General features: G+C 34.5%; 1 protein-coding gene across 1 annotated transcript; it reads left to right on the top strand.

The window, feature by feature from the left end:
* The first annotated feature begins 5,126 nt into the window (after positions 1-5,126).
* LOC144567680 (EIN3-binding F-box protein 2-like) lies at positions 5,127-6,683 on the top strand. Its single transcript, XM_078317845.1, has one exon. It carries the CDS (start codon positions 5,127-5,129, stop codon positions 6,681-6,683), a length of 1,557 nt encoding a protein of 518 aa, XP_078173971.1.
* Positions 6,684-16,531: the final 9,848 nt, after the last annotated feature.

Here is a 16,531-nt window from a genome sequence, read left to right as displayed (position 1 = left end):
AAACTTGGTCTTAGTAGATTAAATTGGGCTGTTCTGCTTCTTTTTTTGTCTTTGGGCTTTGCTAGTCTAAAATTGTTGGCTAAAGATTTGAGCAAACTGCAAACCGACAATTTGCGGTTCTTTTTATAGTAATTCATATAATATATATTTTAGCATATATTTCTTAGTTAGCAAACTGATAAAATATTTATGTAAATTATTATTTATTTTTTAATAAAGTAGCTAGCTAGAAGGATACAAAGGAATAAGGTAATTACTATGAACAAAAGGCATAAAATCTGAACAAACGCGTGTATTTGGATGCAAAATCTAAATGTATATTTGATAACGCATGATTACACATAAGAATTAATCTTTATAATCTCCACCCGGGAAAGACAAAATTTTGATCCTGCCTTTTACATACTCAAAACATATTTTTCTATGTTGTAGGCTTGTAGTCACTTAATAAAAAAAAGGGATCGACTAACTATCTCTCAGTCAATTTTTCATATTTATTCTCCAGTCAATAACTACTTGCGAAGACCGTTAACTAACTGAACTTTATTAATTATTTGGAGACCACCTAATATTTCGTAGATTTTATAACTGACGCGTGCAAATATGGATACATATGCGCACAAGTATTAATATATAATATATCAAGTATTCATACTTAAGATATCAAGTATTTCAAAAAAAGCTGGACATATCACACACACATCTTTTACACATTTTTAGAGTTGATTTTTTTTTCTCCATTTAATCTCATCAATATTTCTGATGATCTGTGAGAAAATTTGCAAATCTAAAATCATGGACGTCTTCTACGTAATTTTCTCTTTCAAATGAGATCCATGATGATGTACTTTCGGGTTGTCCGTTGTGGAAGTATTCATATCTCGTCGTGCAAGTATTCATACATCGTCATGAATACCTTGTCATGTAAGTATTCATATCTTGTCGAGTAAGTATTTATACCTCGTCGTTCAAGTATTCATATCTTGTAATGCATGTGTATATAATTCATGTCTAAAGTGTTTGTACCTATTATATTTTATCATTTTTTTTCCATATGACATAGGATGATGTCTGAAAATATTAATATTAAGTAGTGCAAGTATTTATACATCATCATGCAAGTATAAATAGTTCATATGTCAAGTGTTAGTAACTAACATAATTTATGAAATTTTTATTTTTATTTTCATATGGCACAGGATGATGTATGAAAGTATTAATTTCAAATATTGGAAGTATTCATCCCTTATTATGCAAATGTTAATAGTTTATGTATCAAGCGTTTTATCTAAAATATTTTAGCAACATTTTTTTTTTCTTCTTTTGGCATCAGATGACATTTGAAAATAATAATATAAAGTATGCAAGTATTCATACCTCCTCATGTAAGTGTAAATAGTTCATGTATCAAGTATATGTATCTAACAATTTTTTTTTCATATGGTACGGGATGATATCTAAAAGTATTAGTATAAAGTATTGCAAGTATTCATACATCGTCATGTAAATGTGAATAGTTCATGTATCAAGTGTTTGTATCTCACAAATTCTATCAAATTTTTTTACATAACACTGGATGATGTCTGAAAGTATTAATATCAAGTATGAGGAGGGTTCAAATGCCTCCATTTTTTGTGCCTCCATCATGCCTCCATTTTTAAAAACTTAAATAACTCAAAGTTTAAAACTTAAAATTCAAAATAAAACCGTTAGATGTGATCTATGTTATTTTATCTATGTGCCCATAAAAAATTATCACATTTGATTTTGCTTTTATATGAATCAATAAGTTGAAAAATCAACGTTTAGAAATCATCCACATTAGTATACATTTTTACAAGCTCAAGATGATAACCAAAACAACATTGAAATGCCATAATTTTTTACACGTGCATAGATAAAATGATATAGTTCATATCTAACGGTTTTATTTTGAATTTTAAGATTTAACTTTTGAGTTATTGAAGTTTTTAAAAATGGAGGCATTTGAACCCTCCTCATCAAGTATTGCAAGTATTCATACATTGTGATGCAAGTGTAAATAGTTCGTATATCAAGTGTTTGTATCTAACATATTCTCTATTTTTTTCCTTGTGGCACTAGATGACGTTTGAAAAGTATTAATATCAAGTATTGTAAGTATTCGTATCTCATAATATAAGTATTCATACTTATAACTGTAGTATGAATTGTTACGTTGAAAAATATCTTAATTTAATAGTTTTTTTTTACAAATTATTCTATTTGGTGCTTGATTGTATTAATACGTAATATAGAAAGTATTCACACCTATACATTTATGTACTAATATTTACATTGTAGACTATGTTGCATGGATATATGTACGAATAAAAATTCTTATCCTTATCCGTATTTTCGAATACAATATGAATCAAATAAACAAATAAAAGAGTGACATTGAAACCCTAACTGAAAGTATTAATGTTAAATATTTTATTTCATAAATAATTAATATTTTATTTTATTAAGTCAAAAAATAAATAAAATAGTTGTCAACCGCAGTTTACACCTTTACATTAGTCAAATACAAATAATAATAAAATAATATTTTATAAGTAACAGGTTTGGACATGATCTAGTATAAACTGTATTATTTTTTCAAACTAAAATTGTACACCATACATGCACCAAGTTTATTCAATGATGTAAACTTTCTTCTTCTTCTTTCTGAATCACGACTTCTCCAAATTCGAATTTTTTCTGAATCGCAACGTCCCCAAAACAATATACTTATCCTAAGGGAGGCAAAGGCTACCGGCGGGTGGGTAGAGATGGACAAACAAAGGCAAAGGCGGACGCGGCGGCGGCAGAGGGAGGGAGCTTATCGGCGAGGAAACCGGCGACGTGTTTAAATTCGACATGGTGGGAGGGAGCGTATTAGAAAGAGTGTCGATAGCGGCCACCGCTCGCCCAAAGATGATCTTGTCCAGCAAAGTCTTAGGCGCAATGCGTCCACCGCTCAGCCATTAGAGTTCGAGATGGAGGTATTGTGGTGACGATAGAGGTGGAGAAGATGGTGGAAATAGGTGACCCTTGATATCCTTCTCATGCTCTTAAATTAGATTTGAAAACATGATTTGATGATGTGCATTTTCATTGAAGTTGAATCTTAGATTAACGGTGCCTTGTATTTTTTCCTCATTAATGGAGAATTTGTGTTGTTGTTGATATACCAGTTGTCGTTTATACCATGCTTTTTCACCATGAAAAATAAGATTGCTCTATTCATCAAGTCTATCCGATCTAAATATGACATATTTATTTTGCACTATTTTTGGAAAGAGACCGTTAAAGAGAGCAGCTTTGACAGTTAGAAATATCAGTTAAGAGAATTAATGAGTTTGAGAGACAATCGGAGGAAAAAATATGGAAGATAAAAATCTTTATTCTAAAAAAAAGACGAATATGTTTTGTAACAAAATATAAAATTTTGTTTGGATTTATGAAAATAACATTAATCCAAAAATAGTACTATTGGATGGAACTCAAACTTAATTTTCTATCTCCGAAATAGAGTTGGATTAGGTCACACAATATTTCGTAATTGCTTATTCAAGTCAAATTAAAAACTTGTTATATTATTCATAAAATATATATATATTTTTTTATAAGGGTTCAAATTCCTTCATTTCCTGTGACTCCATCATGCTTCTATTTTTAAACAATTTTAATAACTCAAAATTTAAAACTTAAAAGTCAAAATAAAATAGTTGAATATGATCTATATCATTTTATCTATGCACATGTAAAAAATTATGACATTTTAACTTTGTTTTGGTTATCATCAAGAGCTTGTAAAAGCATATTAATGTGGATAATTTATAGAGACTGATTTTACAACTTATTGATTCACATATAAATAAAATCAAAATGTGATAATTTTTTTATGAGTACATAAAGAAAATAACATAGATCACATCTAACAATTTTAATTTGATGTTTATAATTTAAATTTTGAGTTATTAATGTTTTAAAAATAGAGGCATGGTGGAGACACAAAAAAATAGAAATATTTGAACCTTACTCATTTTTGTATGTATCAATACTTTTTAAATATTACGCTATTTTATATTTTTCAGTTCTTCAATTTCAATTTTCTAGTTCCACCAATTATATAACTCTTCAAGTTAGTATTATGTGAATTATATTATCCAAAAATACATATACTATATTTCAAATAATGTAAAGCCATACCATTTGAATTATCAAATTTATTGTAATCTTTTTACAAGCTAATTCAAACAGCATTATTTTTTTAACTATATATATTTTGACAATTCAAAGTTTCAAACGCATCCGAGTTAACATTGAAAAAGAAATCCATTGTGTGCTCAGTATTATATTTTACTAAGTTTCAGTGCGGACATTGTCATTCCTTATTTCTAGAGTGAGTATTATTCAGGTTATATTACTAAATAAATCAGGGATCAACTCCTACATAGTAGGGGAAATAAATCAGCTGAAATTCTGAGATCGGGTACTGTTCATCCTGAAATTCCTGCAATTCGAAATCCAGCCATCGAATTTTTTCGAGAACGCATCTCGAAACAGCTGGTTTTTTCTTGTACGTATCTCGGAACAGTTCGATGGCTGGATTCGAATTGCAGGGATTGCAGTACTGACCTTGGATTTCAGCAGATTCAGATCCAGTAGTAGGTAGGTTTCAGAATTCAGATACATTGCATGGCATTAACCACTTTCACCAAGTCAGCAAAAGAAACACGGAACGATACAATTTTCAGAACAGAGATGGATTTGGTGAGTTGAATGTGCCAAATCAAAAGTAAGGTACATGCATCGCCTCCATGTACCTGTCAGGATATTCAAAGCAATGCATATGACTATTTCATTTTTTCCTCTTTTGGTCATGTTTTTCCCGACAAGAGAAGACATATTGATAAAGATATATTTCTATTGAAAAAAATATAAATATTGTCCTTGTGCATACATCCTCCATTGTCTTCTCAAAATTGAATCAAAATTCAAAAACACTCAACTAAGAAACTCTCATGAAGAATCATGAACTTCCTGTCATCAAACGGCCACGAAACAACTATACAGCATCAAGAGATGGTTTAGTCTCCAATTTTGATTTTATAAACAACATGCCTGACGACAGTCTCCGGCATCTGTTCTCCTTTCTTCCTGAGAAGAAAGATCGTTTGGCATGCTCTGCTGTCTCCAAGAGATGGTTCAGTCTTCAACTTGACATAGTTTACTCAAAACTTACAAAATCCAGCAGCCAAATATCCCCTCGTCAGGTGTCTCGAAACCTCGTGGGTCCCAGTTTCAGTGACCTGAGTCTCGCTGCGATGCTTATTGGTATCGACTCTGATGAGATATTAACATCTTTGTCTTTAGTCATCCAGGGCTCACCATTTCAGTCAAACAACTACCAAATTACAGATGTGGGTATTAGCATGCTTACCGGTGTGTGCACGAGATTAAGAGCTATCAGTCTGTGCAATTGCACAATGATAGATAACATCGGGATAGCTTGCATTGCGTACAATTGTAGTTTGTTGGAAAGGATAGAGTTAACCAACTCTCAGTTGGTCACAGATGAGGGTTTGATATTACTAGTAATGAGATGTACCGGCTTATCCTCCTTGAGCCTCGATACATGCCGCAACATAAGCGATCATTCGCTAAAGGCCATTGCAAGGTACTCGACCAATTTAAAGTCGATTGAACTGGTAAATCTTCCACTAGTTAACAGATGCGGTGTAATCTCCATCCTTTTAAACCGGATACAATTAGCAACATTCAAGATTGACTCAATCAATCTATCTGATAAAGTCCTTTTCTCGTCTCCCCAAAAATGGTCATTGACCAAATTGAAGAATGTTGCTGTTAAAAACTCCGGTTACGAATTAACTTACAAAGGGTTGGAATGTCTGGCAAGATTGGCCCGGAAAATGGAGAACCTATATTTGGAGGGGTTTGAGTTTGCAATTTCATTTTCTGGTCTAATGCAAATTTTAGTAAACTGTCACCACACTATAAAATCCCTAGAATTGGTAAGATGCATTGCAAGCAAATCAATAAGTTTGTCTGATTTCTGTCCCGGTAAACATAACTTTCCGAGGTTGCAAAAGGTGAGGCTCGAACAATGCAAAAACATAAGTAATGAGTTCTTATTAATTCTCGGACAAGCATGTCGGCACATCATGGAAGTGAGCCTAGTAGAAATAGACTCCATCACGAACCAAGGAATCATACACTTCATGCAAAATTTATATCATGCTGATATGATGCGCAAAATCGAGATCACACGTTGTGCAAAAATTGGCAATCCCAGTGTATGGGCCATCACAAGAGCATGCGGGAGCAAATTGAAGAGTCTCGTTATCAGAAATTGCAAACTGGTAACTGATCGTGGAGTCAGCGTAATCAACTCCCGATGCCTGAAATTAATCAATCTAGACCTTGGTGGGACCCGAGTCGGGGATGCAGGGGTCCAACAGATTGTCAATGCGCATTTGTTTCATCTTGAGGAGCTTTCGTTGAGAGGATGTACTGAGATAACTGATGCGAGCTTAGTAGCAATTGCAAATACACCTTTTCTTATAAGTCTCGAGCGGGTTGGCTTGTCGGGTTGCACTGGTCTGACCAAGAAAGGACTCGAGTTGCTCGAGTCCATGGCATATGAATTGATCTGATGGAGATTTTTATACTTAATTATGTACATGTGGGTGTTTGTAAATTAATGATCTTTTGTAGGGAACAAATTAATGTATCATAGTACCTATAATATCTAGAACTAAAGCTTTTGTATTGCATTGTACATTGTGAAATTATGCTGCAATAATGAATAATTTATCTGGCATATCAAGGAAATATTCAAGGCTAACTGGCTTGTATTTTAAGAAATTCTATATTTAATTATTTATTTTACGGATTTAAGAAAAATATAAACCTTCTCAGTATAAACTAACAAACTAGTCTTAAACCAACATTTATTTCCAGAAAATCTTAAATCTAATAGCACGGTAGTTTGTTTGTCAACAGGACAAAGCCCAAACTTCAATCTCTTGCTCTCTTCATTTTTTTAGCACTTGCAATTAATGTTAGTTAGTTTCACAGAAGCCTGTTAACTTTGGGTCTGTACTCTCTATAAATCTAGTTATTGCTTTATGTACTGGTTATAATTAGGCCTATTTAGGTTTTCTCAACAAAATTCAAAACAACACAAATGGGCCTCATAAAAGGTTATACAAGCCTACAATGAAACCGAGTTATAAAAAGCAAAAGATCTTTAATTAATTTTGCTATAATTCACTTCTAGAACTGGTGTCAAAGAGGTCAATAAAAACGGCCTTTGAGATAGCATTAACTTTCGACATAGATAGCAGTGGTGTGTTGAGTTTACGGGTGAAAACGGAGCGGATACGGAGCGGATAATGCTAATACCATATCCGCATCTGTCAGATAATGAGCGGATACGGATACGGATACGGATAGTAAACGGATATCAAAATTCAAAACCAAATCCGCCTTAAACGGATACGGATACGGAATGGATAGTCCACGGATACGGATTCGAATACGGATATAAAACGAATAATGGTCGGATAATTAAGATATATGAACTTCTAAAATACAAATATTAATTAAAACATTAAATATAAATATTAATGAACTTATAAGAGATGAAAGATAATCTATTCATATAATATATATATATCAAATAAGTGTATGGTAACAAAAGATGTTGTGGTGTAGTGGTTTGAAGCTTGGTCTTAAGGCATTGAGATGGGAGGACATGGGTTCAAATCCCACCTATAGCAAATATTTATTCCTCTTTTATATGGGTTTGGCCAAATTATCCGAATCCGGATAATCCGGATATCCGCTCCGTTTAGGACTCCGAATCCGTATCCGTATCCGGATCTTTTATGGATTTCCGAAAATTATCCGAATCCGTATCCGGGAATTATCCGAATCCGGATTATCCGGATTCGGATTATATCCGGATACGGAGCGGATATCCGCCGGATAATCCGGCTCCGTTTTCACCCCTAGTTGAGTTCCACACATTTAAATTGGAAATTAAATGACCCAAGACCAAGATAACACTTTTGCACTTTGCTTTGCTTTTTAGCATCATGGGTCCCAATTTTTGACTATCATTGTACTATGCCTACGGGATTTTAATCTTTGAAGAAGACAAAAAAGAACAGAAAATATGTACCCACATTTTTATTATGTTACAAGCATCGCATCTCATCTTTTTCAAAGGTGAAAAGAAAAAGAAAAAAAACAGAGAGAGAAAGAAAAGCCAAGCATCTCACCTTTTTTTAAGGAGATTTTTGATTCAAATCGACCACCTTAATGGCGAGATTTATGTAGCGGTCACATTAATTTTAATCTCTTCTTGTTTACAATTCATGAAAGATAAACGAAATCCATAACCTGAATTATTGGAATTTGATAATGATATGATTTAACCAAACAAGCAGCCAAGGAAAAGGATGACGTTTTAATTTTCTATCAAATCTGATAACTATATATCTCCAGTAAAAGCTCTCTAACCTAAGCCTAAGGCACGCCCAAGAAATTGAAGGTATACCTAGGAAAGGTGTTTTGGTTATCTTATCCAAGTCATCTCGATCGTTTGAATTCTCAAGAGCAGAAGTAGTATTGTATATCCATTTGATAAGTAAATCAATACAAACTCCCTTGTATCCACACTACCCCCACCTAAGTACCTAGCTTATATTTTACTTTAGTTTGTTGAGTTTTTGAGATAGAGACAGATAAATTTGTATGAGAAAAATATATTTCATTCTTAATCTAACTTGTACAGTGGGCTCCTTATATAGTTGGAGAAAAATAAATACAACGGTAATATGTCTATCCTATATAGTAAGCTACAGTACTAACAGTAACTTTTTATAACTAGTAGCTCTATTTAATTCTAAACGGGTCTAAAGCTTAACGGGTTTGACTTGTGATTCATTCTCAACACTCCCCCTCAAGTTAGGTGTGTAGATATCGATCAACTCTAACTTGCTTAGATTTTCTTCAAATTGTTTCGGATCTAAACCCTTTGTGAATATGTCCGCCAATTGTTCTTCACTTCTCACAAATGGAGTTTCAATTTCTTTTGCTTGAATTTTTTCTCTAATGAAGTGACAATCCACTTCGATATGTTTCGTTCTTTCATGAAACACCGGATTGGTTGTTATGTGTCGTGCCGCTTGGTTATCACAAAACATTTTTATTGGTTCTTGAATTTTAATTCCAACGTCCGCAAGAAGTTGTTTGATCCAAGTTAGCTCGCTTGCGGTGGATGCTATGGCTTGATATTCTGCCTCGGCGCTTGATCTTGCCACGACACTTTGTTTCTTGCTTTTCCATGTGACTAAATTTCCGCCTACATATGTGCAAAAGCCGGTTGTCGATTTTCTATCAAAACTTCATGTCCAATCTGCATCGGAATAGCCACACACATTATTAGAATTCATAAAAATCCCTTTTCCGGGTGTTCCTTTTAAATATTTTAAAATTCTATTTATTGACTCCAAATGGGGTGTTCTTGGAGCATGCATAAATTGACTAATTTGGCTTACGGAAAATGATATATCCGGTCGAGTTACGGTTAGTTATATTAATTTTCCCACAAGTCTTTGAAATTGATTTATATTATCTAATGGTTCACCTTCTTCACTATTCAATTTATGCCTACCGTCTATTGGTGTTGATGCCGGTTTACAACCTAATTTACCGATTTCCTTTAACAAATCTAGGATATATTTTCTTTGAGAAATAAAGAGACCATTTTTGGAATGTGTTATTTCTATTCCTAGAAAATATTTTAAATAACCAAGGTCTTTGATGTCAAATTTTTCCTTCAAGTGAATTTTTATTTTATTGATTTCTTCTTGGTTGTTTCCGGTGATTATAATGTCATCAACGTATACTAGAATAATGGTAGTGTTATTTCCTTCAATTTTAGTAAATAAAGAATGATCGGCACTACTAATTTTAAAATTAAAAGAAATTAAATGAGTGCTTAGTTTGTCATACCATGCTCTTGGAGATTGCTTCAATCCATAAATTGATTTCTTCAATTTGCAAACTAAATCACAGTTTTTTTTCTTTTTCATGACCGGGAGGTAAGGACATATATACCTCTTCTTCAAGTGTTCCTTGAAGAAAAACATTTTTAACATCCATTTGGTACAATTTCCAACCTTGGTTTACTGCAATAGAAAATAAAATTCTTACGGTATTCATTTTAGCCACGGGTGCAAATGTTTCATAATAGTCTATACCGTAAGTTGTTAGTTTGTAATAATCTAGAAGTCAATAATACGATAAGTTAATCATAAAGCTTTGTTCATGAATTGAATGTTTATTTATATATCATTTTGTTGCCTTGAGTATTATTGAAATTATGGATCATTTCGAGTTCATGACTGAAATTGTGAAACTCCATAATATAGATAATATATACTCTTAAAAGTCACTGACCAAGGTAATTAGCAGGAACACTAATTACCGCGATAAGGTTAGCATGTGGATTAAAAGATGGTTAAGTTCTACAAACCACCTGACACGAGATGTCATTTTAATCACATGGATACATGTTCTAGGAACATGGTATTTGACAGACCCCGAATGAAACATTAAATAGAATTGTGTTCGTGTCATTTATGTTTTCATTCAGTGTCAAAGTTCTACAGTATGAGGTATTTATCGTTCCCACTAAGAAATATATATGAGTAAGTGTTATCTAACGCTGTCCGTAAAAAGCAGCCATAACGGTAGCATTTCCATATATATAACTTAGCTGAGGAAGTGATAGTCTGCTAAGAATACTATTTGTCCCTCGTATCTCTATACGAGCTATAGCATCACTGGGCCCCTTGATAGAGTTAGATTATCTGCATGCGGTATAATTACAAGAGTAATTATATTTGATAATCTACTCAAGATCAAGAAAAGATACAGTTACCAAGGATGACACACATCTACCTTGAAACTGATCTGATAGCTATGAGACAGAAGAACTGACACAAGTAAATTGTTTACTGGATCGTGATATTGTACAGTACAGCATCATCTGTGTAATTGGATGGTCATGATGTGTTGCCAGATGCCACCCATGACTAACAGAAGTTAAAACAGTTTTAACTTTGTTTACCAACATAACACAGATCCTATTGGGTCACACCATATAGGAGCTACTCGGAGAATCTTACTGATTAATTATAAATTTATTATAATTAATATTAAGATGGTTATAATTAATTATACGTGATATAATTAAATTATAAATGTCATTTAGAATGACAAGCAGAAACAACAGTTAATTTATAAACGTACACGTTACGTTGTATAAAAGTTACCGAACAATAACCGAAAAGAAATATAATTGTACATGACAATTATATATATATGATTTGGAATTTTAATTGTTAATTATGGGCTTGAATTATGGATTTAAAAGCCCAAAATAATCAAAGCCTTAATTAAAATTAAAGGCCCAAAGTCAAAAGCCCAAAATCAAAGCCCAACACTATTCATGCCTTAATGGGCCAAGGGTATTTTGGTCTTTTTCACCCTATGCCGACTTCCCTTGTGTTGACATGTGTCATGTGAGGTGGCAAGGGTATTTTGGTCATTTCACATGATAAAAGGATGAGGTGTCAAGGGCTTTTGGTAAATAGATTTGTTTTGAGGGGTATTTTGGTCTTTTGCCAACCTCCTCAAAAGTCTATAAATAGAGGGGTAGGGGTAGAGAGAAAGACTCACTAATTCACGTGTTAATCTGATTACTTCGTTGATCGGTTTTCCCTCTCTTCCCTGATTTCGGTTATTACGAGATTCGGAAAAATATATTTTTAGATTCTGCGGTATTTCATGTTTTGCTTTATTAGTAAAACGGAATAACTTGCATTCTTAAATATATTTAATCTGTCTCTTTTTCGGTGAATAGTGTTTCTGCAGAATTCCGCGGTTTACGGTATTTCTGGCAGAAGAAGTAAATCGCTCTCCGGTTAGTCCTGGTGGATAACCAATAGAGGTATCACACGTGTGATACTGCGAGTCGATTCCATCCCTGGTGAGGCTCTACTCGCTCGGTCTGCATTCCAACTGAGATTTGGAATCAAGGTATAAATTGTTATATTAATCTATTTAATTTGTAAATAGATTTAATGCTTTAGGAAATCAATTATGGAGTAGATCTGTAAATAGGATTAAACGAATCTTCTTGATTCATTTAATCCGTAGCTTAAGTTAGATGTAAAAATTTTTGTTTTACTCTTTCCGCAGCTTAAGCTAATTAAATGGGTTTGAACCGTTCACGAAAACCCAACAGTGGTATCAGAGCACAAGGCTCTCCCGCTGATTGATTTTCTAAAGTTATAACTTATGCAAATAAGGTGCATGTACCGCGTATCGGTTTAAATTCTTACATTTGCAGCACAAGTCCAAAACCGATTAGAAATGAGATTTTCTTGGTTCGGTTTTTCCGACTAAGAAAGTTAAATTAGATTTACGCTTTCTTCATGCTTTCTTTATATTTTCGTTTTCAAAAACTTTTGATCGCGTTAAAGTTCATCGAAGAATGTGATGAAGCAATAAAGTACCTTAGTAAGAGCTGTCATTTCCACACCGTAAAAGAGATGGTTCTGTCTAGGAAAGATTGAGTCTAAGCGGTCCTTGTGACCCCGATCTTTCCTGGGAGCCCCTTTTACACGTCCTAATGGCTGGCCGAAAAGGAACTTTGTCACGTTACCAAATTGCTTTAACGCTTTTGAAATGGCAAAATTTAGTGTAAATCTTTCGCCTTTTCGAAAACCTTCGGAAAATAAAGTTCATCGAAGAATGTGATGAAGCAATAAAGTACCTTAGTAAGAACTGTCATTTCCACACCGTAAAAGAGATGGTTCTGTCTAGGAAAGATTGAGTCTAAGCGGTCCTCGTGACCCCAATCTTTCCTGGGGGCCCCTTTTACATGTCCTAATGACTGGCCCAAAAGGAACTTTGTCACGTTACCAAATTGCTTTATGGAACGAAAAGAATATCTGTTTTAAAAACATGTAAACTGTTTATATGCTTTAAAACGGTATAGAATAAAGAACTGAGCATAACTGCAAAATAAAGAATTAGGAACTGATAAATAAATATACCTGACTTGGTCCCGTATATAAGTAAATTAGATTTACTGCTTTGATATGAACTGAATAAATTAGATTTATCGCTTTCATGGAACCGTGAAAGAACGTGATGTCAAAGAAAGATTTGTGAAGGAACTCACCGTTGTCTTTCTGGCAGACGACTTTCACGTGTCCGCTAGAATGTCTAATGTCAGTTGCAAGAACTGACTGCTTAACAAAAGCTAAGTATATGAAAGAGATACTGCTAAAAGAAAAGAAAGTAATGGGGATCATATTCGGTATTCTTTCTAGACTTCCTTTCCACGACTGCTTAATGAAGCATATGAAAGAGGTCTCTTTAAATACGAATAAAATCACATTAGTCGTTCTTTCTGGCACGCTAAGAATAGAAAGTAATGGAGATCATATTCGGTATCCTTTCTAGACTTCCTTTCCACGACTGCTTAATGAAGCATATGAAAGATGTCTCTTTAGATACGAATAAAATCACATTAGTCGTTCTTTCTGGCACGTTAAGGATAGAAAAATGCGATCACATTTCGTACTCTAGACTTCCTTTCCACGACTGCTTAATGAAGCATATGAAAGAGGTCGCTTAAAGATACGAATAGAATCACATTAATCATTCTTCCTGACATATCTCTTTTAGATTGCTGGCACTGTTAAGCATAAACACCAACCCATTAAATACTAAGTAGTATGCCCTTCCCACTCTATCCTCCTCAAACCATTGTTCATTGGTTGATGATTAAACTACTCAGTAGACATCGCCTTTTACCTTTGGTGGTCGAGGGTTATGTCCGACATATCAAACCAAATAGAGTGAGGTTACTTACCAATGATTTCCAAAACAGTTTTGGGCTTGGGGCAAAGTCTTCGTTAAATACACGTGATGTTTTAACGAAACCAAGAATCACAAAGAGGTGTGATTAGCGAGTTTGCTTACCTAAGATAACTGATAGCCATGATATGCATACACTGCCTTGGTTATTGGTAAAAATAGGGATCTTGGTCCTACTGCAAAACGGGAATAGAACAAATTTGCAGTGGGAGTTTTATCATTAGAATAAAACATTACATGAACAAAGCTAAAATCTTTACATTTTAAACATTGTAGTAATATGGCTAAAGAAACATCCTTCTCTCTACGCTCCCTGCTCGAGAAACAAACACTGAAAGAGGACGGATCCAATTTCACTGATTGGTTCCGTACTCTCACCATTGTACTAAGACGTGAAAAGAAAGAATATGTCTTAAACTCACCTGTCCCTGCTGAGCCAGGAACAAATGGCAAACCAGAGGATATCACTAAGTACAACAAGCACAAAGAGGATGAGCTTGATGTACAAGGTCTCGTAGTAAGTATTATGGGTCCTGAATTGCAGCGCCGATTCATGGATACCAAAACTTATATCATATGCGATCAGCTCAAGAACATGTTTCAAGAGCAAGCGCGTATCGAGAGATTTAAAGTGACAAAATCTCTACTTGGTCACAGGTTGGCCGAGGGAGGCTCTATGGGAACTCACATGCTCCGTATGACGAGCGATGTTGAGCAGCTCGAGAAGCTGAATGCTCCGATAAGCAAGGAATTTGCTACGGACATTATCCTGCACTCACTTCCTCCAAGCTTTTCGGGATTCATCATGAATTTCCATATGCTTGGTATGGATAAAAGTTTGCAAGAGCTCCAAGGGATGCTTCGGATCGCTGATGGGGACATGAAGAAAAAGTCTTCTGTTCTCATGATCCAAGCTGGTGGGAAAAAGATAAAGAAAGCCCCAAAGAAGGTGGCTCCCAAGTATCAAGGCAAAGGGAAAAAGATTCTTAAACCGAATCCTCCCAAGATAAAGGTTGCTGCTTCCTCTGAATGCTATTACTGCAATAGCAAGGGTCATTGGAAGAGGAACTGCCTGAAGTACCTAGCGGATCTGAAGTCTGGAAAGGTTTCCAAGGCTTCAACCTCAGGTATTTTTGTTATTGAAGTTAACATTGCTACCTCTATAAATGATTGGGTATTGGATACTGGATCATGTGCTCATATTTGTTCAAATATGCAGGTACTAAAGAATAGAAGGAAGCTACGTAACAAGGAGATACAACTCCAAGTTGGAAACGGAGCACGAGTTGCAGCCGTAACAGCTGGTAGTATAGAGTTGTATTTGCCCAGCGGGCTTGTAATGGAATTAGAAAATGTATATTTTGTTCCTAGCATTTCCAGAAACATCATTTCAATCTCATGTTTAGAGATGAATGGTTTCTCTTTTGTGATAAAGGACAATAGATGTTCTATATACAAAGATGAATTATATTATGGATCTTCTTATATGATGAATGGTCTTTATATACTGGAAATGAATAAACCCGTGTTTAACATAAATAACAAACGACTCAAAGCATCACATGAAAGCACGACTTACATGTGGCATTGTCGCCTTGGTCATATAAATGAGAAATACATCAAGAAGTTACATAAAAATGGACTTCTTGGTAAATTTGATCTGGAATCAATTAACACATGCGAATCTTGTATACGAGGTAAAATGACCAAAGCGCCTTTCTCCAAAAAGGGCGAAAGGGCAAGTGACTTGTTAAGTCTTATACACACGGATGTATGTGGACCTATGAGTACTTGCACAAGAAATGGTTTTTCTTACTTTATCACGTTTACTGATGATTACAGTAGATACGGTTATGTCTACTTGATGAGACATAAGTCTGAATCCTTTGACAAGTTCAAAGAATTCAAGACTGAAGTAGAAAATCAATTGAACAAAAGTATTAAGGCTCTACGTTCTGACCGTGGAGGCGAATACTTGAGTTTTGAGTTTAAAGAATACTTAAAGGAATGTGGGATAGTCTCACAGCTCACACCTCCAGGGACACCACAATGGAATGGTGTTTCTGAGAGACGGAATCGAACTCTACTGGATATGGTTCGATCCATGATGAGTGAAGCCACTCTGCCGAAATCCTTCTGGGGGCACGCACTAGAAACTGCTGCACGAACAATAAACATGGTTCCATCCAAGTCAGTAGAAAAGACTCCATACGAGTTATGGTTTGGGAAAATCCCAACTATGTCTTATCTTAAAATTTGGGGTTGCGAAGTATTTGTCAAACGTCCAACGTCTGGCAAACTTGACCCCAAAGCTGACAAATGCTTCTTCGTAGGATATCCTAAGGAAACGAAAGGATATTACTTCTATTACCAATCCGAGAACAAGATAGTTGTTGCTCGTCATGGTATATTTTTGGAGAACAAGTTTCTCGCAAAAGGAAGTAGTGGGAGTAATGTAATACTTGAAGAAATTCAAGATACATCACATAATACAATATCTGAACCAGATCAGATTAACCCACCTCTTGATACTTCG

This window comes from Carex rostrata, chromosome 16, assembly GCF_964058835.1.
Source record: "Carex rostrata chromosome 16, lpCarRost1.2, whole genome shotgun sequence".
Lineage (NCBI taxonomy): Eukaryota > Viridiplantae > Streptophyta > Magnoliopsida > Poales > Cyperaceae > Carex > Carex rostrata.
Note: the sequence above shows the minus strand (reverse complement) of the source record. Positions and strands in the feature narration are given on the sequence as shown.